The sequence below is a fragment of the Falco peregrinus genome, chromosome 1 (genome assembly GCF_023634155.1).
Source record: "Falco peregrinus isolate bFalPer1 chromosome 1, bFalPer1.pri, whole genome shotgun sequence".
Classification (NCBI taxonomy): domain Eukaryota; kingdom Metazoa; phylum Chordata; class Aves; order Falconiformes; family Falconidae; genus Falco; species Falco peregrinus.
This window is the reverse complement of record NC_073721.1, coordinates 25,529,318-25,553,537: the sequence shown is the minus strand read 5'-3', so window position 1 is coordinate 25,553,537 and position 24,220 is coordinate 25,529,318. Positions and strand designations below refer to the sequence as shown.

The 24,220-nt window shown below is 39.6% G+C and overlaps 2 protein-coding genes across 3 annotated transcripts in view; one reads left to right on the top strand and one right to left on the bottom strand.

The window, feature by feature from the left end:
- Nucleotides 1-17,509, bottom strand: part of KIF20B (kinesin family member 20B) — a 43,495-nt gene extending 25,986 nt beyond the window's left edge. The window contains exons 1-15 of one of the 2 annotated variants that reach the window (XM_055804155.1): nt 17,372-17,509; nt 14,775-14,931; nt 14,160-14,246; nt 13,931-14,047; nt 13,607-13,745; nt 11,225-11,409; nt 9,188-9,236; nt 8,350-8,541; nt 6,774-6,885; nt 6,244-6,315; nt 5,029-5,175; nt 3,104-3,266; nt 1,832-2,071; nt 1,005-1,144; nt 277-427 (exon numbers count right to left, since the gene is read on the bottom strand). In XM_055804155.1, coding sequence (XP_055660130.1) covers nt 277-427; nt 1,005-1,144; nt 1,832-2,071; nt 3,104-3,266; nt 5,029-5,175; nt 6,244-6,315; nt 6,774-6,885; nt 8,350-8,541; nt 9,188-9,236; nt 11,225-11,409; nt 13,607-13,745; nt 13,931-14,047; nt 14,160-14,246; nt 14,775-14,930 — 1,950 coding nt within the window. In that variant the 5' untranslated portion in view covers nt 14,931; nt 17,372-17,509. The remainder of the gene's footprint in view (nt 1-276; nt 428-1,004; nt 1,145-1,831; nt 2,072-3,103; nt 3,267-5,028; nt 5,176-6,243; nt 6,316-6,773; nt 6,886-8,349; nt 8,542-9,187; nt 9,237-11,224; nt 11,410-13,606; nt 13,746-13,930; nt 14,048-14,159; nt 14,247-14,774; nt 14,932-17,371) is intronic. The other variant, XM_027788847.2, reaches the window with a different exon arrangement.
- A 228-nt stretch (nt 17,510-17,737) lies between these two features.
- Nucleotides 17,738-24,220, top strand: part of PANK1 (pantothenate kinase 1) — a 47,960-nt gene continuing 41,477 nt past the window's right edge. Inside the window, exons 1-2 of the mRNA XM_027788859.2 lie at nt 17,738-17,875; nt 18,873-18,994. The gene's annotated coding sequence lies outside the window, so the exon portion shown is untranslated. The remainder of the gene's footprint in view (nt 17,876-18,872; nt 18,995-24,220) is intronic.

Genomic DNA, 24,220 nt, shown 5'->3' with positions numbered 1-24,220 from the left:
ATACCATAATTGCAGCTTCACCCGCCCCAATTTCTTTGTATACTGTAATTTTTACTCTGTTGCAGAAATGCAGAAAACTCCAAAGATTCCTAAATGCATACTTGAGGTCAGCACCTACTCCTATTAAATGGGATAAATTTATCTTGCTGAGGATATAGTTACACAGCATGCAATTCCTTGAAGCCATCCTTCTAATCCTTGGGACATACCATGACTATAACAGGTAGCTAGTAAGAGGGATCTTATGGGGAAAGAGGGGGGGGGATATAAAAATACCAGAGGTCCAGCTTGCTCACTGCAAGGCTGATCTTTTAATTTATTTTCTTCATCCGCATTTTTATTATAACCATTTACGAGTTCCTTGAAGATTTCCAGGCGTCTTTCAGAATTTTCTTCAAGCTGTTCTCGTTCTTGAGAAAGGCGCACTCTAGAGGAAGAAAAGTCAGTCAGCTAAAAGCTAGCCGATATGAGATGCTAAGTTACTAGTACAGCTGCCTAAAGATGTTTCCTTCTTTATTTTTGCACAACAGAGTTAACAAAACAGTGCTGCTACACCAAAATAAAAGTATATTTCCACACACTCCCCTGAGGGACAAGGGGGGAGACAAATACATACAGAGATTATGGATAGCACTTAACTACAGGCTTGTTTCCTAAGCTTCTTGAGCCAGAATACCCTTTTGAAGTATCAGTCAGACTGCAATAACCAAAGAACTTGCAAGTGTCACACTGTCTATAGACATCCTATCAACAAAGCTCTTCTGTTAAAGAGCGCTCCACAGGAACCAACACACAGATTATACATACACAGCCCTACCCACCCCCACAAAATCCAAGCCTTTACTACACAGCATTTTTGCTGATCTCATAGTCCAAACAAACCAATATATTAACAGATGCTCTAAGTCTACCAGAAAAGTGTAGTCTTTTATGGCCAAAGGAGTCAAGAAATAAGTGAATTTTTTTTTAACCAGTAACTTTAAAACTACTTAAAGATAGCTTACTTGAAATCTCTTTCCTGCTCAGCAAAGTACTTGGCAAACTCTTGTGTCACTTCTTCACGAACTTTTAGTTCTAGCAGTAACTTATTCTTCTTTTCAGTAATAAGTCTGTTCTTCAACTCTTCTATGAGATTCAGCAGCATCTAGAATTACCATTAGTATTAATTTTTTCATTAAAAAAAGTTTCCCAGAAGGGAGATCTTTCCTATTCCTCAAATACTACAACAACACTTTACTCTTCCAAGTGGCAAAAGTTCTTCCAATTCTTTTATTAACTTATTTGTAAACAGGAGGATTCATGAATAGGTTGAAATATCTGTTTGGTACTAGCACAACTATTTATAAGTTTACACAGAGTGGGCATTTGCAAAGAGCATCAAGGGTTTTTGTTTTTTTTTTTTTTTTTTTACAAGAATTCTTGAAGTTGTCTTAAAACCAGGCTTAAGCTCCACAGGATTTAGCTTTTGTTTTCTAAATACTAATTTTTGGGGCCCTATTAATGAAACCCCCACACAACAGTTCTCTGTTCCCTCCTCCTTGTCTTCCCTAGAAGCAGCTAAAACTGTTGTTCCTTAAAGAAGTTTTCAGAATTTTCTTGTGCATAGCATACAAAGGAACAGTCTACTGTATTGCTAAAAACCAGGTAATACTTGCTGCACATTGACCATAGGTTACCAAAAGGAAAGAAAGCTAAATCTGCAACTCTTACTTTACTGCTCAGTCTGTACTTAGACACATTTCACAGCGTTTTCCCACAATAGGAACCAAGTTATGAGTAATCCCACTTTTAGTTCTTAATGCTCAATTCTTAACGTAGTCCTGGCACATACCATATATTTTTCTTCTCCAATAAGAACTTTATTTTCTTCATGTTTCTGCACTGCTGCTTCTCCTGATGTATAATGTTGTTCCTCCATCTCATCATCTTCAATCACATCTTCTAAGCTCCTGTCCCATAGGATAGTAGCTCTTTTCCTTGGCATTTTAGTATGACTACGTAATGATTCTTTTGCTGCTTTCTGGCCAAAAGACTGATCTTGGGGAAGAACAGATGTGTCCATAACTAAAACCTACCCAGAAAATAAAGAACAAAGTCATCAGTACTTTTTTAAACCTCTACTGACACTTCCAAGAGATACCTGTTACTTTCCTATAGGTCTCCCGAGCATGGTGCTCCTGCAGCCTATCCACTGTTTCGAGTCACTATGTAGAACAGTTCCCAACTAGAGTCCAAAGGAGTCACTTGATAGCCTAACCCTTCTTTGGATCCCAGGAACACCAAGTTTCACTAGCTCGACAACCTCCAAGAGGGCTGCCACCTCATGCACCAGGATTTCTGTATTCCCTATAATTTGAGTTTCTTGTTCCATTATCCAAGTGCCATCCTACAAATTCTATTTCTTGAACAGCTGTATCATCCTTACAGTCTGCTCCTCCTGGTGGTGTACTTATACTGCTTATATGAGCCCACATTCCAAAGGCTTTGATTTATTGTCCTTTAAACATATCTGTCAACAGAAGTTTTCCATGGCTTAATGAAGCCATGGATACTTTCATCTTCCAACTTCGCCACAGTTATATCACTGCATTTACTGCTACTCATTCTGCTTAACCTCCACCTTCACACTGAAGCCTCTACGGACACAATGGTAGCCTTTCAAGCTCTTTGGTGTTCAACCTATTTTACTGATATTTCAAGTGAGCAGTATTCCAAATTAAGATAGCAGTAGTATATGGGGCAGCTAGAACTGCTCCTAGGTGAGGTCACGTTATGACTACAGAAGAAACATTTACCTAAATCTTAAGGAATTTCTTCCAAAACATACCAAGTGTCTTGTTAGGCCGGACATTTTATAGAAATTATTTATTTTTCAGCAGGAGATGCTCCCATGCCCACACTCCAAAGAAAAAAGTTGCAAGAAAGCCTTTTTAAAAAACAGGCTTTACAAGGAAATAAAGCTTGACTAAGAGTAATTAGAAAATATGATTGGAATATGGGACAGAAAAATCCAGTAACTAAATTCATATTCTTAGAAGTGAGAGAACCTGCTCTTTAAATGCAAATCAGAAGTACTGATCAAGATAAACTACAACACACTTACTTTTTGTGCGACAGCAGAGAACTTTAGCACATTGAGTGTTTCATCATATGCTGAAGCACACTGGCTTACGTTTACTATCATGTATACTTTCCCCTTTCCACTGAAGAATCCTTGAAGGAAATGAGTTAACTTACTTTCCCGAAAGGGTATGTGCTGTTGCAACCTTTAAAGACAAAAGAACAAATAACCAGAAGTTTAATAACTCCGTCAGTGCAAGAGCTATCCAGCCTGAAGACTTGGAAGTATTTATGAAAGCAGTAGTCTTGGAATCAGTTTAAATTGTTTTGGACTAGATACAACGGTTGGAAGAGCTTGTATGGCTGTTGTGACTGCTGCTGTAGCCATTATCTCACACAGGCTATAGCAATACAATCAATGGGAGCACTTAAAACCAAGAGCTTGTTCAACTGTTAGCCTAGGGTGGGTCACATAGCCTCCTGCTACAGTAAACTATATCCCACCTCTCTCTCCTCCTTTCCACTTTCATGAAAGACACACATCTAGTTTAGGCATGCAGTACCCAACGTTATCAGAGATGCCTCTCACTCACTATCCTGCCTCTGAGAATGGACAGTAGCAAGTGCCTAAGCAAGAAAGCGAGTATTCACTAAATATGGAGATACTTTTCAGAACTTTTTCCCTAATTCCCCAGCAGTTTGTCATTTCCTAAATCCAGTTGTGCCCTTGAATCCAACAGCTGGTGATGTAGTTTTTTTATGCTTACAGGAAATTCTATAAGAAATCCTAAAACATGGCTAAACACACACTCACCACTGAATATATTGCCTGCATTTTGGACACACAACAGCTATTCAGTTATAGGAGTAGTGCTGCAGAACTCAGCAAAATAGTGACACTCCTTCCAGAATACATATATAGCTCATAAGTAGCTTTGCTACAGGACTGATAAATGAGAATCACTTTAAGAAAGTTACTGCTTCTTATTCAACTTGCAAGGGGCATCTATTAACACTTTAAGAGATCATGCCTCAGAACATTTATATTGTTAAAAATCCAAGTTAGCAGGGTCAGAAAAAAAAAATGTTCTGAACACATTAACAGTCCTCTAAGCAGCTTCCTCCCTGGAAAGAACAGGAAGACAAGACAGACTGTAAATTCACAAAATACAGGTTTAATCAGGAACAGACACTAGCAAAGCTTTTGTATCTTAAGGTGTGAAAGACTGAACAGGCTGTATGGCAAAGCACAGCCAGGCATATTCAACCCAAGTTCATTTAACTTCTGGGACAGATCTTCAAATGAGAACCTACAGAGAAAGCATTTCCTGGACAGTTACTATATATAGTACTGGTTTTTAGACAACTAACTTTTTGTATTATTTTACTCTTATTTAGATCCTCAAGCTAGGGTACAAACAAGGGAAAGGCTTTCTTTTGTCTGCATACAGTTAACTAGATCAGGAGGTGAGTGTTTAAGTTATGTCCAGATTTAGAAAAAAATAAGACAAATTTTGTCAAACAGCGCACAGTTATGATAGCACAGCAATATCCCACTGATGAAAAGCGTTACACTAGCAGTACTTAGAAAATAGAATTAGGTCACAAAGGAGTAACAAAAGGCTGAAAATTTGACTCTTACTATAACACTAGTGAAAAGGGGGTTTTAAACTTATTCTGAAGTTTGTTTGATAAGCCAAGCTCCGAAGAAGAAAGTTAGATTGCTAAAAATCTATGATAGCATGTTTAAAGGATATTAGAATTTGAACAACTTAAAAGAGCAAAACAAGGCAAGTTTAAAGATAACTTTGGTAGATTAACAAGATTTTACAGTTTAGACTCTACAATTCTTTACATCTTTTCACCAAAAACTCAGTGTTAACATCGTAGATTTTAAACAATAACTTTTAAACATTGTAAGCAATAGCTAAAAACCACACCCAGCTTGCAACTTTTAAAAGGACTTACTTTGACTGCTGACAGTTCTTGAGTGCATTAATACACTTGCCTAGAATCAGGAGGGAGTTGTTTATATTTCCACTCTCTTTCAATCTGTCACCTTCATTGCGGGTCTTGGTATATCTTTCTGATCCAGCAAGATCACACATTGACAATCTGAAAGAAGACAAAGAAAAATTCACTTCATTTGCCTTGGAACTGTCATGGTTTAACCTCAGGCAGCAACTAAGTACCACACAGCCACTCCTTCACTCCCCTCTCACCCAAAGGGATGGGGAGGAGAATCGGAAAGGAATGTAAAACTTGAGAGTTGAGATAATAACAACCCAACAAGTAACGCAAAAGCCGTGTGCACAAGCAAAGCAAAACAAGGAATTTATTCACTGCTTCCATCAGCAGCCAGGCGTTCAGCCACCCCCAGGAAAGCCAGGCTCCATCACACATAACCGTTACTTGGGAAGACAAATGCCATAACGCCAAATGTCCCCACCTTCTTCCTCCAGTTTATATACTAAGCATGACATCATACGAAATGGAAAATTCCCCTGGCCAGTTTGGTTCAGATGACCTGGCTGTGTCCCCTCCTAATTTCCTGCACCCCTTCAGTCCTCTCACAGGCAGAGCCCAAGAAATTGAGCAGTCCCTCACCTAGTATAAACATTACCCAGCAACAACCAAAACCATCAGTGTCCTATCAACACCGCTCTCACACCAAATCCAAAACACAGCACTGTACCAGCTACAAAGGAAAAAAAAACAACTCCATCCCAGCCAAAGCCAGGACAGGAACATCCACAAATTATTCACTTTTAAAAATTATCACCTTCCTTAGAGGAAGAATTGCTTGATTTTCACCGGCATGAACAGTTCCATCCTTTCAATGTTGCTTCCCCAATGAAATTTCACACTACTTCCTGCCAAACCCTTTCACAACATTGTTCTTATTTCACCCCTGCAGTCCTCCTCCTTCTGAGAATTTACGTGAGTTTAGGAATATAGCAGGTTAGCAGAACCTTGTGCTGAACAAGAGGGACGAAATATAGAACAGCACTGCAACCTGATGGATTGAGGTAGAGGGCCAAGTACTGTATGAGCGTAGGAGGTGGGGAAACCACCATACATGCATGATGCCCTACCAGGAAGCACTGGGTGTATAGTGCAGTACCAGTACATCAACATTGAAGAGAACCGACAACATCACAGAAGGGGTGACACTGAACTTACTCATTGACTCGGGTCACTCGTGGTGTTCCTGAATCTTCTATTTTCAGTACCTTAACTGTGAATATACTGTGACTAAAAGGAGAAGTTTAAATCAGCAGAGAAGTGATATAGTAGAACATTACCTTCAAAATATTTTTAGCCTCCACAACATCTGTTCAAATCATTGTTGAATCTGTTAACATAGCTAAGCATATACTTCATTAGATACAAACTTTTAAAGGGATATATATGTAGCACTTATTTTGCTTTTTCCTCAGATGTTTAGACGGAATAAAGCTAAGTGGTTTTGCTTGAAGGACAGTATTTGATACAACACTACTACCTTTAGCACCTGTTTGTCTTATTGAAGGATTGAATCCTTTTGGCTTAAAGCATTGAGTCACATACTGCTAAAGGATGCCAAAACTGGAACCTAGATATCTAGACCTTGTTAAACCCTCTTCCCCTCCTAAAAGCCACAAGCCGTATTTTAGTTCCTCCTTCCTCCTACACAGCATCCTATGCCCAATGTTTTTAAAAACATTTCTCACCTTCTGCTGGAGGTAGCGTTTAGTTTCGTGCTTGCAATACTCTGGTGTTTCAACCCCAGTTTTAGAAGTCTAAAAGCTTCTTTAGAATCAGAAATCTGAACCCACTGCAGATCTTTAGAAAGAACAAACATGATCATCTTGTAAATATCATTATCAAATAGAAAGAAGGGATTGGGGATAACGTATGAACACCAAGAATAATACATATACTTAAGACATACAAATGTTTTCCTAAGCCTGCTTCAGACAAATTATATTACGACAAATAAGATCAAGATTCCCCCTTCTATGGGAAAGAAAGGACAAATATTACATCATTTCATCCTATTAGCACACTGAAATATATTCCATCCAAATTAAGGGAGCAACCTTAGCCTGAGCACTGAAAAGCCAAAAAGGCAGGGTCTAATATGGTTAAGAAAGCCCTGTGGTCATATTCATCATGACAGAATTCCACATGGATAGCTTCTGCTTTAGACTACAGTTTTGAGGAGGGGGTCGGGGGTATGCCATCTGGATCTCTTTCAAAACCATCGGCTTCATTGATCTTTTCCAGTTAAGAATTTTGTCTGCAATATGATGACTGTATGTCATCTGGGTATGCACTAAAGACCCACAATCCTACTAATAGAACTTTTAATATTAATATTGTGGCTTCTTAATCTAGAGGTCATCAAAATTGTACAAGCAAAAATACCAGCTCTGACCAAGAAAACCAGGAAAACTGTTGGCCAGTTTTCCTCAATAACATCAGGAATGGCCTTATGCTTCTAAGCTTTATACAAAAAATTATGCTGAAGTACAGCTCAAAGGAGACTATTTCCTACATTTTCTATTCTTTGAAGAAATGAAGGAGTTGGGTTTATTGTCTAATTCAGGTTTTTAATGTAGTTTGGCATATGAAAGATAAAAGCAGCAGGCCAAACACCTACAAAAAAGCCTTTAAAACTGCTGCCTTGATTGTCCAAAGAATCAGTAACAAATCAAAGTATTTTCAAGTCTTTTTTTCTATAGCCAGAAACAAGCATTGAATTGTTATTTTGAGTTCTGTTAACTCCTCACCCTCTTCAAACCAAGACAAACTACATTACAGTTTTGATTAAGCTAAAAGTACTGTACTATGTAATTTGTAGTCAGACTGCACTTTCCTACATTCTCTGAAATCTGTTTCTCTACAGAAAATACTAAAATACACCCCAAAAAAAACCTGTTGAGCAGATTTTAACTACAGTTAGAAACTTCTGGAGTTTTGTTTTGTTTTTTTTTTTAAAAAAAAAAAGTAAAATACCAAACCACAAACAAATTTGCCAGTTGTTTTCAATATTTCTCCTATTTCAAAGGAATATCAAGGCAGTGGAGTGCATGCAGGCCTTTAAAAAGTACAATCAAGAATAAAAAAGGCTATTAAAGATACAGCTATTTCTGTGTATGTAGATTGTTGCCTTTCATACTCTAAGTAGATGTTTCTTGTGCCACAGTAATGCAGTTAGGAGTTTTCTAATCTAGAAAGAAACACTACTACAGGAAGATTGACTTTTCAAATTACATTCGGCAATTTGCAATGTATTTTCATCACCTTTTACATAAGAACATCCCTTGATGTCTTGAGCAAGGCGTAGTGTTTTTCTTTTCTTGTCATTTGACATAGGAAGCAGCAGATCATAAAAACATTCATTGTAAATCTCAAAAAATGAAACCCAAACAGAAAACTTCGTGTAATCTTTCAGAGTTGTGCTAGATTGTTCCAGGTCTAAGAGTTCTTCCACATCTGCCAAGTACAGATATATTACAAGTCAATATAGGCCTAGTAAATAGAATTTATTTTTTAAAAAAAAGTGAAAACTGATATCACAGCAGCCTTCTAAAAACCACTTATCCCAGACAAAAATCCATTTCATTTTTCCCCCTTCCTTCTTAAGTATCTTAAAGTCACACGCTTACCCTACATATTTGTAAGACACCTACTCTACCACTTCCTTTTCCACTTGCAAATTCTATCAAACATGCACAGCTTTGTTACAATTATTCAAGTCTCTTCAATATGACAGAATTAAACTAGCAAGTATATTTCACACTGATTTTTTTTTAAGCAAACCTAGTATTTAGGTAATTTTTACATGCTAGAATTCAGTTTATCTGATTACTTACAAGTACTCCAAAAGCCCCTTAGGATACAACTAGGGCCTATAGCATAACTAGTACTGCTTTTCCTTGCTATAATTTCATCTCCTGTAATGCCCGTTCAGATATTCTAACCATTTTATCCTTGGGTTTTCTGCCCAGATAACCTGCTCACTATCCAACTCAGTCATACACGTAGTCATTTTATTTTTAACGTAGGCCAGAAGTTAGTTATTGACCTTAAGAAAGCATCTTTACCAGCTTTATTTGCAATTATTTAATATAAAACATACCCTCAGAATCAATGGGTGCTTTGTTGTTAGAGCTGTTTTGATGGTCTACCTGCCAAAGAGAACAGAGTTTCTAAGACACACATTGTTGACAGTACATCACCAGTTACTTTGTAACAGCTCTATGGTCCTACCAAATAGGAATACAGCATAGTTGCACATGCCAATACAAAGATTCTGGTTACGCATCATGCCTAGTTCAATGCACCTGTACATTCCCATTGCAAGGGTTGCTCTTACTTTAATACTCATTCCCAACACTTCCCTTACACCAGACCTTATTACAGTATATAGCATTTCAGCTTGCTAAACCACAAGAAAACTAGTCACAGAATAGAGGGGTGGGAGCCAACACTGAAACAGCACGATTTAACAGGATGATTTGCAGAAGTCCAGTTGCAGTTTACACATTACTCTTCAGGACTCTATAGATTCACCAGACTAAAATTTTTATTATTGGTGTTCTGCTAATTCAGGATTCCATATCTTACAGCTTACTAGGTCAGCCCTCAGAAACAGAGCTAGACATAGCACACTCGTTCACTTAAAGTGAGTGACTTACTGCTTTATGATACAGGCTGTAGAAACTTTTCACAGTCGAAAGAGTCTAGGTTTTAGAAAGGAAAAGATAAATTTCTTCTGCTAAGCTCTTTTAAAAACACATATATATACAAATAGAACAAATCCCTACAGCTAGACCTTACAATGTTCATACACTCTGTTCCCAGTTTTGGTTGGATGTTTTTGTTGGGTTTTTTAGGCATGGAACTGCAAAGAAGTGCAATTCATCTACCAAACTCAGTATGCTTAAGAGAAGAAATGTGGATTAAAGAACAGGTGTGGTTTGGTTCAGGTTTTTGTGTGTGGGTTTTTTTTTAAATGTTTTGTCAAGACTATATTTCATATAAAGCTAGGATCCTATAAAGTGATTCCTGAAATAATTATTTACACAATCAAAGCTTTTAGATTTAAGCTTTACACGTATAAAACACCCACCCAAACTTGTCTCTGTTGAAGCAGATGCGAACTTTGCCACCAAACTTGTTCTTATAACCAGTTCCAGAAACTAGAGGGACATATATATATATTCACACATACACAACACATTTTTCTGAAGTCCTTAAAGACTGCTAGAGCTAGATCTAACATATGTCTGTGCTTTTTAAATTGAAGTCTTGAAGCATTTTGCTGCCACCTGCCTTCCACACTGGAGAAGTCCAGCTAACCAACTGCTAAAAATCAAGGTAACAGATCCATTCCATCCCACAACAGCTAGAACAACCCATTATAACCTATCATACCACTTCATTAAAAATAAAAACACCACAACAATTCCTTTCTAGTTCCAATTCCTAACATATGGTCAGGGTTTTTCTTATATTATTCCATTAATTTCAGAATTAAAAGCCCAAGAAAAAGTGCTTATACGAAATACACGTCTCCTGTATCTGTAACTGGACTGAGCAGCTTTAGAATTCCAGGCAACTCATAAAACTGGAGCGTATTTCTGGACCACTCAACAGTGGTCTGTTAAAGAATGAAGTCCAGTAGAAAACCATTTTCATTCAGATCTTTATAAATCCTTCTGTATATTTGCTTTACACATCTGCTGTTTTTTAAAAAAAAAAAATTGCTTCAACCTCAAAGTCATTAATTTCTTTCAAGTATCCTGAAAGATAGTTTAGAGGAGCTGCCTTTGAAGTAGACCTACCACACCTCTAGAGATGGGAAGACTATTTGCATTCAGCCCTTCTTAAGCACCAGCAACCCCAGAGGATAAATTATTAGGTGTCCACACTATAGGAAAAAGCTTGGGGTTTACATTCCATTAAGTATTCAGCCACAAGACAGAAATCCACAGAACAGGGTTCATCAGCTCTGTTGCTCACTTTACTGCTAATCTGAATAGCTGGCTGACAGCAAAAAGATACATCTGTATGCTCCAATACAGAGTCTTTGCCCATTGAAAAATTAAGAGGGTAACACTGAGATATCTGAAGATGTGTGTGCTTATCAGTATAGAATAAAAGTGCTCTTTACCTCTTTTGTTAGTTCAAGTATTGAATTTTTAATAGAAGTTTCTTCTCTCACTTGGTCTTTAGTCAGCTTTATATAATCTCTGCACCGGTGGGGTTTGATATCCATTGTTGTGTATAGCTTTCCTTGAATACTTTTAAACAACAGATCCATAGCCCTTGGAAGAATACCAGCATCATCTTCTGTCCCTGAAAGCAACACACAAAAGAAAGTTTAATTATTACTGTGAACAAGGTATACAGATAAATGAAGACAGAAGGATAAGCAATTCTAACCTCAAGGTAACACATGAGAAATTTGGAGGTAACTTACAGCATGAAACAGTGGGGTTTTGTATTCTCAGGGTAACACAAATGTCATTAAGAGTGTTTTGAAAGGTATTTGGCTTTCAGCAACAGCTCATGCTGTATCCCTTAGACAGTAAAGGCACATAATATAAAACAAGAACTGCTGGGGTACTCTGTATAAGCTTAGCATTAAGGACCAAAAAAACAAACCAACCACGACCAACAGACATTTAATAGATATGTGCAGTTTCTCAATTGCATCTCTCAGGCTGCCTTCACACTCTCTCATGCAAGTAATCTCGAAATACAACTGATTCTGATCTCTCGGCTCTAGTCCTGTCCTAATTCCATAGACCCTATGAAAAAAGTTCTAGAAGCCTCGTGAAGACACTCCTTTCCTTGTCCCAGATCTTTTTCTCAGAGCATACTACTTTTGCACCTGAAAGGCAAAAAGCAGTCCAATAAAAGCCTTAGTTTTTAGGGCTGCAATTCTAAAAAGGGTTCATTTATCTTTGATTTCTAAATCAGAGAGGAGAAGGGAGAGTGGAAGAAACTGCTGTCCCATCTCAGACTGACAGCATCACTTTCCAGCTTTTTGATAATTCCTCCTACTCCTGAAAGACAGGTTTTTACCACAGACAGCCCTACCTGTGTCACCTAAGTCAGAACCTATGTAAAAATCTGGTTGCACTCAAATAGCAAGCTAGTAACCACATAATATATTACATTTGTTTTTCCTAATCTCCTTTCTTCTCTAACCATTTTCTGCTTATTGCAACACCACTTAACAATTAATTCAATTTAATATGAACAAAGCAACTGTCACTGGCAAACAACGACCAGTCCTGAAAAGCTGCTTCATCTTTCATTTAAGTCCTTTGCCGCTGACTGAATATAGACTCCCATGTAGTGCCGAAGTGGAAAGGCTACATTGACAGTAATGGGAATAACAGAAGAGGAAATCATGGCACCCAGTGAGCAACATTCTGCCCTGCCAAATCTTATCACGAGCTGACAGTTAAATCCTAAAAAATGTAATACCAAGAAAGAATCTCCAGAATCTAAAAAGTCATGAATCAGAAATTCTTGAGAACACACACAACAAAGTATACCCCAAACTAGTAAAGCGTGGGGGGCTTATACACTTTAGGAACTCTGGTGTTTTTTATTTACCTATTATTTATTAGGAATGGAAAGATCATCCCCATTATTGCCCCAGATTAATGGTAACAAAGTACTGGCAGTATTCTTCAGTAATAAACCACCTAATAGATAATCACTTGGAAGACAATGTCACTTCTATAAAAATCAATTTCCCATGGCACAAAACTCATTGTCCTTCTACTACTTCTGCACATAAAATGAGCAGTATAGCATCTAGAACTGCCATTTCACTAGAGAAGAAACTATTTCCATGCGAAACAAATCACCTCATTTGTTAAAATGCTTTGAAAAATAATTAAATGACATCTTCTGACCAGAAGGGATATTGAGACTTAACAGTACAGAACTAGGGCATCAGAAGACAAAGTCTCCTAGGGTATTACTGATAAGCTCAGAAGCTTGAGACAAGACAGAAATACTTGGAAGTAATCAAACATGTTTTAAAACTTTTAATCTCTGCCTATAATAATTGAAACAGACTGAAATACTATTCCTTATTTGAAGATGGTGCATACAAGATTATTATTATGAAAGTCATATGCATAATGATTAAAATTAAAAGCTAGTCTGGTGTAGAATGACTTACACTTTTCACATCCCGATATATACAAAGTGTTTTTTCCCCAGCTGCCCCTTCTCCCTGACACTGTAGATACTTGGAGGAAAAAATGAAGTCACACACACTACGTTGAAATTATTAGAGCCTTACAAAGCAATAACACTACATGTTTTAACTCTGGGAGCGACTGTTTGTTGGCGATTTAGTGATACTTGTTATGGAAGGAGCCTTTCAAAGGCTCTTTATTAATATTCAGGAGAAGACAATGTATAGGGCTTACAGTTTAAATAAAGCAAAGAGTTATATTGCTGCTAGAAGGAATCCTCACTTTAAAAAACAGAAGGTCATTCAAGGAGAACTCATTTCTAGATATACCTTGGAACGTGTAGGTTTTCCCAGCATTTGTAACACCATATGTAAAAATAAGACGATTGCATCCGTTTAAGAAATCTTGCACTGGTTGCTTCATGGTACCTTCAAAGAATTCTTCTTGAGTTGTTTCAGGTCCAAACACCTAAGCATTACCCAAGAAATATTGTTATTCTGTTTAAGCAATCATTAAAGACTTTTAAAAAATCTTTTACATTCTGTATGTTTATAATGTTAAACACTATTGACAGTTTAAAATTTGCTTGGTTATTTAATAAGTTGAACAACTTCTTCCAGAAATTTAAAAACTTTTAAAGACAATTAATTTACTCTTGAGAAAGTGAATTTCTGCATCATCTGTCCAGAAGTTTTTTCACTTAGCCGACTCAAAGAGTTTTTGGGGGGCTTCAGTATGACGCTTCTTGAGTCTTCAAGTGAGATGCAGTCCTATTAAAAGGAAACACAATCAATACAGGTATGGAAAGACTATGAAGAGCTCAACTTAAAAGGGAAAAACCCTCACACATTCCAAGTATTTTTAAATGTAGCAATGCCACACCTGAAATTCATTGTCTCTTTCCAGCGATGTAAGTGGCCTAATACGCAAGCAAACTTCTATGTGTCCCTTAGACTCCAAACTGCTCCTCTTAATTTAAGGAGAGAAAAAAAAAAGTTAGACATTTGACTAGATTCTTTGATAATTAGCATGTTAAGGCAGTTTTATTTTCAACAGGCTACTTTGAACACTTATTTGATGACAGGGGTAGCAAAAGTAATTTACTATATCAGTTTTTAAAAGTGCTTTACAAGGCCCCTGCAGAAGTTTGCTGTGATAACTTAAGAGTTCATAATCTTACAGCACATACATATACACACACACACACTCTCTACGTTCAGGCTAACTAGAGATCGAGAATGAAACCCACAACAACATTCTATGACTAAGCTGCTCTGGACTGGCAGTTAGCCTCATTCATAGAAGATTGATGCACCCAATAACGTACGAATGCAGCACCACACAACTTTATCTAATCTTATCTATCTCCTCCAAATTAGAAACATATTAAAGATGCTTTTTATCTTCTCTGTAAAATTCTGATTGCTCTTACTGATGAAAGAACTAAGCTTTTTAAAAAAAAAAATCCAAACAATGCCAACATTAAAGCTTTCTTACCTGGCTTGTGTCTGAGCTTGAAGAAACCAAAGAAAAGTCAGCAGAGAGATCTGCTTTAATATCTTCCACATTTACTGGTCCTGTCCTTTCAAGGAGCTCAACACTAGCAATGTAGGAAGGTCTGAGAATTTGCACGTTATCCAGAGTTGGTTCCATCCTGAAAGATAAAATAAAACTATTTTTTCCTCTCCGACTACCTAATGTAGAGCTTCTGAAGTCACTTAGAAGACAAGTCAGTTTGCAACAGAAAGCTTCAATTTCTTTAAGGAAAAATCTTTCTTCACCCTTGTCATAATTTACATAGCATGTTTCTGATAGCTGGGGAAAGAGTCTGCAGAGGGGTTTGCATCATGATGAAACAAGAACATCCATTCTTCTTTCAATGAAAAGCAACTGCTTAGCACAGAAAAGCCTTACACATCGACCACAACCTTGCTAAAAACCATGTCTGACACAGGATTTAAAAAAAAACAACACACCAACAAAAAGACCAAACCAATCATACTGTTCCACATCTACTTTTCCATCACCCCTTTATAGTGTTCTTTAGAATAAAAGCTCATTGCAAGAGCAACCCAAGCTTCATGTTTGCCTTTGCAGGACCTGTCAAACAGTTGCTATTACAAAGATAACAGTGTAGCTTAATGCAACATAGAGTTCAGAAACATTCCAAAACCTAATAGTTTTAGCTATTAAGGTGACACCAGAAAATTAGAAGATGTCATACCAGAGTACAAGTATTGTTTTTTAGTAACTTTTCCCAGTCGTTTTCCAGATCAGAAATTCATTTATTTATCTGTAATTTAATTATTTTTGTGCATCTCAATCTGGGCAGTGAAATGCTGCTATAGAAAATGAAAACAAATTGATCCTGTGTTGATATTAGACAGGTAAGTTTTGAAATAAGCTTTTAAAAGTATTTTATTTAAAATAGTAGTATTTTGTCTGCACTTTACACTCCTATTGCTTTTTTCTGTGATATTACGGATGTGACTTGGACATTTTTAAGGATTAAGTTTATATACTTAAATAACTAATTTAAGTAAATATAAAGTAACTCATTGGACAATTATCCATAGCCTATGGCAGCAAGCATTCATTCTAGCAATTAGATACATTCCACATGGCCTCCTACAGTTTTGAAGCTTTGGTCACAATGACTGAATAGTCTTCTAATACTACATCCCCATATCAATGCTACAGAGACCCATATGTATTGTCTCTCTAAATACTAACGGTGAACACACAGTGTTCATTGAAACAATGGACAGACCAGGGCTGGTTCAAAGCCTCTTTGCTCAGGAAGAGTGTTGCTTACTAAGCAGTCAAAGCATTTTTGTTCCCCCCAGCATAAAACGTGAAACATGCCTGCACTTCGGTGCCAAAACACTTAATAGTGCAATCTTCCCATCTAGCATGTAGAAGGCAGATACAGAACTTTGTGAAGCTAGACAAACATCACCAAGCTGCAAATGAGGTAAAGTTATATGTAAACTAAGCAACCACGTTTACTCTGTTTCTTCTAATCTACAGTTTCTATTTTGGTCAAGCAACTGTATGAAAACCAGGAAAAGCTTGGCCTGAAATGTTACCAGAGCTTGAAAAAACACTGACCTGGGAATAAGATACTACTGGAAAGAAACATACCTGTGCTATCACGATGTGGAAGTCCTATTCATCAGCTACAGAAAAATCGCAGCGCAAAACTCTTATCAGCCCTTGGCAGGAAACTCATTTGTTAGAAAACTGACAGTTCTGTTGCTTGAAGTATAAGCTTATGTTAAAGTGTGATTTGTCAAGATTATGCTCTCATTGCGTGCCTTTTTAGGTAAGGGGCAGAAGATAAACACAAAGCCCCGCATGCAAAGCTGGCGCCACAGGTGTCCCTGCAGCCGGGCAGGGGGGCCACCGCCCGCCCGCAAAGCCCGAGCTGCGGGCTGGGCCAGCGCTGCGATTGCCTTAGATACTTCAGCGTAAACTAGTATATTGCCTGGCTGTAGCCACGAAAAAATAACTTGTACAGCGGCATATGTTATTACAACTCTGTTTATCATGACAACAGAGTCCAGAGCTGCAGGCGGCCTAAGGGAAGGCGACCCTGCGCGGCGCGCACAGCGGAGCGCGGCACAGCCCGCGCACGGGGCCTGGAGGGCCGGCAGACGGCACAACGGGCCGCAGAGGCCCCGGAGCACACGGGATGCCTGCCAGCCAACGTAACACACAAAGCACCGGCCCTCACGCTCAAAAGCGTTTAGAAGGACAGTTTTCCCTCTGAAAATACCAACCTTTTACCTCAAGGCCTCGCAACGGCGCGAAGCTCTCAGGGGACACTGCCGCAGGCTCCGCCAGCCACGGCCCAGGGGCACCCCCCGCCGGCTCGCACGACCCACCGCGGTACCGAAGATTTCGCGCAGCCCCCCCGCCCCGTAGCGCTAGCAACGACGGCCGCAGCAGGGCGAAGCGAAGGGGAGAAGCCTCAATACCCCCCGCCACGGTCACCCGCACTGCTTCCCTACTCCGCGGCCCCCAGGCGACAATCACCGCCTCCTTCCCCCCTCAAGCGAAAGCCCAGCAGCCCCGGCACCCGTGGAACTTACGCGAGAGCCTCCCCCTCGCTGGGCGCCCCCCGCCGCCGACCCCCGTCGTGCGCAGGCAGCGCCGCTCCCGGCCCAGCACAACCGCCACAGGGCCACGCCGCCCCGCGGCTGCTTTTCAAATCCGACCAATGGCAGAGCGCGGCGCGCGCGGCCCCCTGGGACGGCGGACGTTGCTGCGGCGAAAGGCCCGACGGGAAGGGTAGTTCTGGCGGGCGGGGCCCGCGGGGCGCGGCGGCGGGAGGTTGGCCCGCAGGCGGCTGGGCTTTGCTACGGCACTGGGCTGCGAGCGGGTGTGCACTGGGTCTCCCGTACTGCGCGCACCCAGAAACCTCTGGGCCTGTCCCCTCAGTGGCAGCAGGAGCTGGGCTGCCACGGGAAGGCGCCCTGGCCTCGCCGCGCCCGCCTGCGGCCTGCTTGCGGCCTGCCTCACCTGCCCCACCTGCCCGCCTCGCCGTCTGCGGTGCCCGGGCCTTGCCGCCCTCAGGCCTGACAAGAAGGATGTATGTAAGTTCAAGCTTGTCGATACGCAGGGTGATTACAGTGATGATATTTCTGCAGGCGTTTTTCAGGCTGAGCAGCAAGTTGAGGCTTTGTAGTCTGTATATGAACGGGACAATCAGTGTTGGCAGTTAGTGAAAGGGAAGAGGCCAGGTGACCATCTCAAGCTGCAGATGTGCTATATCAGAGCAGGGATCCATGGAATTGGGAAATTCCAGTTTTAAGTTTGGACTATACTTGTTCCTTACCCTGGGTTACAATACTGATAGAGTGACAGCTGTGGAAAACAGTTAGTAAGGTGTCTTTGTTTAAAACCTTCTCCAGGTGGCCATTTTTTGGTACCAGGTTTACATGATGGGGATTTAATTTCATAAACAGCAATGAGAGAAATCTTTTGGCTTTATTCTCAAAACAGTGTCATAATGCCAAACAGCTCATCCTTTTCTAGAACAGAATGTGGAAACATGCAGGTTTTGGTAAGAAAAGTCACCATAAGTTTCTGTTTAGACTCAGGAATTCTTTGAACTTTAATAAGGAATGTCTGCCTGTTTAAAATTGAAATGAAAGGAAAAGTAACTTGAAAGTAGTCAGTAACTACCAAAACCAAATGTTGTCTTTCATTTGAAGAAAAGAATGCCCTCTAGTGCAATCAATTCTGTAAAAGAATAATCCTACACAGATCCTGGATCAGCTGCTTTGATGAGGTTGTCTTTAAGATCAAATCCCATCTTTCTTTAAACTGAGGCTGTCATATCAGTAAAAGATGTATACTTGATTTCAGTTCAGATGCAGGCCATGCTACAAAAGTTGGTCTGCTTTAACAGCAGAAAATGATGCAATATTGAATTTGAAATTGTTTGCCAAGCAAAACTGAAAAGCTCTTATAGACATTCTCTAAGACTTTTGCTAACTTTCTGAAAAGTATCTTAGTTTCTATCCTGAAGAGAACAGTGAATTCCAACTGCTGAACTAACCTAATGCCAAATCACCTTTCTCATACCAGGAGGGGACTGAGGATGGCTCTCAAAGAAAGAGAAAAAGAGAAAAGGTCTGGGAGCAGACCTGAAAGTTGTTCTCTTCCACTTGTTGTAAAGGAAAACTGAAGATCTGAGAATATTTTGCAAGGTATATTCCTAAAAGAGTTGGGAGCTATTGGCTGCAGAAAATTGTTCTTGCTAACTTAGGACATAAGAAAGCTCATGGTACAATCAATATTTTGGTTTTGTTTGAATATTAGATACATGAAACTGTTTTTATAATATAGTACATGCTGCATAATTTAAACTAGTATCTCAGAGGGCTACCTTCAGCATACCGAAAGAGCAAACTAAAACACAATCTGACATGTACTTCTAGCCTCAGACAAACCATGACAAATAAAACATTAGATCAGCATAACTAATCCAGCCTGTTTCGAAGTGGGAGATGATGAAACTCCATTTATGTAAATAACCTTTATGGCTTTCTACTAATATATACTCCTTAAAGTGGTTTGTGCAAGGACAATTCGTTGCAACAGAAGGAGCTGCTGCCAGAACAGTTAACTCATTCATCTCAGAAATCTGATTATTTTTCTTTTTAAATTCTCTATAACTTGTGGAGCAAGGTTGCCACTCTCCAAGGGGAAAAGTTTCTTTTATAAGTTACTTGTTAGAACTCTCACCTTTACCCTTAGAAACTTATGCTCCTTGTATTTGGGACAGAATTCAAAAACTGTGGATAGTTTACTCATATGAGTGGTGAGAGGATGCCCCACGACACAGCGTATCTCAGCTATCTTTTACATTGCTGTCACAAGTAATGAGAGAGACAGTCAACACTGCTGGGACTTGGCTCAGCATCATCCTTCAGCATGTCTGAGCAGCAGCCAAACCAGGACTGGCTTCAGCTTCTTTGTACTCAACTCACCTTCCCCAGGGATTTAACAAAGTACTTCATTCAGTTCCCCCCTTAGCACGTGTGTTTCTACTGTGCTTCCCCATGCCCTGACAGTGTTGCCTTCCTGTCCTGGTTGGAGACAAAGTCCTTCTTCAGGGGTCATTTGGAGCCGACTGGCAAGGAAGCTCCTATTCCTTGTCACAGAGGTGTCTTGGAGGAAGATGGTGCATTGTGTTATCTTCTTGGTAGTCTGCCATGTCAGCCCTTTTTCACCCCTGTTTTTCAGGGCAGTGCTTGTCATTTTTATCTTGTTATTTGCATAGTTCTGTGGATGCATTTCACACTTCCTTTAATCTGGACCTATACAGTGGTACCCTCACTGCCCCATTCCTCTCAGTTGCCTTCAGGTGACATTATTTCTAATGCATATACAGTTGATTTTATGAACTCATGACTTTGCAGGCTGTTCATTTGCTTTTTTTTTTCTTTAGGAATATAGGTATGTTTTCCTTTATCATCTCTTTTAAGCAATGAGCTGCTTCTTTAGTCTTATGTTTCCCAGTTCATTCAATATAACTTTTTTGTGGCTGACTTTTGATTCTTTACCTATTTGCTTGTTGCCTGCTTGTGCCTCCTAAAACATGTGTTGTTGGTTTTCTGTAGAAGTTGGTGTCATGTTATCTGAAACAGCAAGACTAACTTTAAGGTCACAAACTTAAGAACAGCTTGGGTTGTCAGTCTAGTTTGTGTGCTATAGTGGGCATACGTTCAAGCTTTCCCTTGAACCAAGCAGGAGAGAGGCAGTCACCTGGAAACAAACAAACATTCACATTGCCATCCTGTGCAAGTTGACTAGCATAGTGTTTCTTCCTTGAAACAGACATGAACGTATATCAGATTGATTACGTGAAACAAGGTGCCCAGAGCGTGAGGCTCACAGTAATGTCCAGACTTAGCACCTCAGCCCTGCTGCAAGGCCCCCCCAGCCCCGCTTGCCCTGCAGTGCTGGTGGAAACCGCCTCAGCTAGGAGCAAGACCACAGCTTGCACTCCACTGCCTCCACCCTGCCAGGTTCTTGGGCCAACCCCTAGCAGAAGGCACCTAGCTTGGCCCACGGGCTGCCAGAGGAGCTGGGCACGGCTGTGGGTGTTCCCTGGCTTGGAAGGTTTCACGCTGAAGGTAGATACGGTGTCAAGACCAGATGATCAGCAGGGCTGGGCAGCAGAGGGGGGTTGGGCAGCAGAGGGGGGCTGGCCAGGGCATCAGTGCCCTTTCCCAGGGGTGCAGAGGCTTTCTGCTAGCCCCTGTCCTGCAAATGCTGCGGCTTTTTCGTGGCTGATTTGGTTAGCTGAGTAATTGCAGGATTGCGGGTGGGGTGGGAGGAAACCTTCACTGGAAGGTGCTTGCAGAGGTTACTTACCTGAGGTGCTCTGGGAGTATAAAATACAGTCTGGAAAATGAATCATAGACCCACTAGCAAAGAGGGGGCTTGAGTAGCACGTGCCAGTGTGAGATAGTCAGCCAGGAGCCTGGGGAAGAAGGAGGGGATCGCTGAGAGGCAGCTGGAGGCAAGCTGTGGCACCTGGTGCTGGACTTGGGCCTTGACACTTCTCCTTTGGCAACTTCCCAGGGCCAGAGCTGGCTCCTCCAGCAAGTGAGGTGTTGGGGTTTCCTGTGCTCTGGGTCATGGTTGTTTAAAAAGTCATGCACTGAGGAGAGAGAGATGTGGTTGTGTTAAGGCTTGTTTAGGTACTGCCATGAGTGTGCTTCTCATAGGTGCAGTGAGGCCCCCTAGTTCCACGTCAGAGTTTTGTATAATGAAGATGTTTCATCTGTTCAGCATATCATTCTTAAATCTTCATAGCTTCATTTGAAAATGAAGCTGTGCATGGCAAACACAGTGTTACTCCTTGAGCAGAAGCTGTATTGTCTTACATAGGAGAAGATTTGAAATATATTTACTGAGATGTGTTTTGTTCAGTTTGCATGAGTCAAGACTTCAGTCTCTGGAAAGAGTGCAACTCAGAAAAGCTATCACCAGTTCTTCCTGCTTCTCCCTCAACCCTCTGGTTATTCCTTCTGTCCCTCTTCAAATTATTTCATAATTCTCTAATGAACTAAAGAGATCATTTCAGCTGTAACCAAACTCTTAAATCTTGTAATTAAACAAAAAAGTTTCAAAATTTATTATTCTCTCTAATATGGTAATATAAGTAGTCACCATTTTGAAGGTCAGGTCTAGTATTTTGAAATCAGAACCTTCTATCTCTGATCAACAGGCTTAAAATGTACCTGAAGACATAATTGTGTGTTTTGGATCATTACGCTTACCAAGTGTATGAGTATACTTAGGTTCTCATGTTATTTTTATTTGAACAGCTATTTCAGAAGCATGTGTAATGAGGTGCTTCATAGCGTTCTATACTGGCTCTAGTGACTGAAGGAAGTGAATGGCTTGAATATTCTGAGGAATTAGTAATGCAGTTGATTTTTTTAGTGTGCTATATATTTTCCTCACCCACCCATGCATATTTAAAACTTTTATTATTATGAACACTAAGCTTTTCAAGGTAGAATAATTAGGGCCTTCCATTAGGGCATGTTTTCCTAATATAGTAGGATTCTTAACCTCACAGGGGCTTTTTAACATCATCACAGTATAAATAATGATAAAATATATTTCTTAAATGTTTCTATGATATATGCTAGTCATTTGAATGGCCATGTTGGAGTAAAATTTAATAGCTGTCAAGATGAATAATAATTGAGACATATTTTGTGTATCTCTGTGTGTATGTATATATTTATATATGTTTTACTACCAAAGGAAACTGAACCTTTACTAACTGGAGGCAAAAAAAAAAAAAGATGGCTTTTTTTTTTCTTCTGCCTCTTCTAGGGTCTTTCTGTAACTGGCAACAGATGCTGTAAGACAGTCATGACTAAGTATTTGCTTCTTTATTGATGAAAGGGGCTGAAGCATTTAGACACGAGACAGCTGATCAGGCCAAACAGGACGATATCATAGTAGGCTATATAACAGCAAAAGTGACCTCCATTGGAGAAAATGGTAAGAACTGTTTTCTCACTGTGATGCAAGTATTTGTCCTATAAATGTATCAGCTGTTTTGCCTGACTGCTTCATAGTCATGTAGCAGATAGTGTAGTTGCTTATCAGGTGTTTAAGGTATGTATTGTCAGTAGTAAAACTATTAAAAAAGTATTAAAACATACACAGTCAAAGGTTTTTTTTTTTTGTGAAAGTATATTTATTGAGAAAAGATGACTACTCTTAAACTGTAAGCTGTCTTATTTTTAAGAACAAGTCTGCATAGGTGGCTTTTCCGTAGAACTGCCTGCCAAATACAGTTTCTGGGGCATTTGTGATGTGCCCCAGAAAATTAACTCCATTCCAGCCAGACCCAGTACACTGCCTCAATTTGGGTTGCTGAATCATGTAAACCAGGCATTTTTGAGCTACTGGTAATCACATAACGGGAAACCTTTACAGAGAATCTGCAAGCAGGAAGCCTGATGGTGTTGACTAGGTGTGCAATAGTCTTCCCTCCTGGTCAACGTTATACTGACGTCTCAGGACATACTCTTAGAAACAGCTCTACAGATGGAATAATACACTGAATCCTGTACTTAAGTCAGTATGAGTTTTACCACTGTTTTCACATAGCCAGGATTTTGCATCTTAATTTTTCTATGGATTTCAAGTCCTTATATCCTTTGGACATAAAAATGGGGTAGTATTGGTGATACAGGACAGATGAGAGTCCAGGAACATTGGCTGTCTACTTCAGAAAGTGTTTTTCTGTATATGCTGCTTATATTTCATGAAGTGTATTTGAACTGTGTAAACAGATTTTGTTTGGTACCCTGAAATGATGTCCCCTCTTTTTTTTTTTTCTTTTTTTTCTTTATTTCTAAACCTGTGCTTAAGTTCTGCAAATATTTGCATAATGTCTTTTTAGCTCTGAGTCTGGGGCTAGGCCTGTTGCCACTTGTTGCCATACATGATGTTAATTATTTTTTTTGCAGACACTGTGTTAGCTTGTAACCTCCAGGTTAAGGGCTGGGCATAAATTCCAGTTCTTATTAGTAAAACTTTATTTTTCTCCATGTGTTGTTGATTCTTTTTCAATCATTCACAAAGTTGTATAAATACCAGCATGAGTAACCATCATTTCAAGGTAAAATCTCAGAATTGACTTGCCTAAAATGAAACATGTGTTTGAGTTTTATTTCAATTGAAGTTTCAGAAGTTTTATTTCAGTTCCAGGCTGCTTATGAAAATTCTTCGTGATGTAAGAAATTCAAGCTTTAGTCCTTAGGATTACTTTTCTGAGAATACTGTTTCTCCTTTTGTAGTATTGCATAAAATATAGACTGTAAATAGCTATCTTAATGGTTCCAGAGCTCTCAGAACAGTCCCGGAAAATTTTACTAAAGACATTCTGTTGCTTG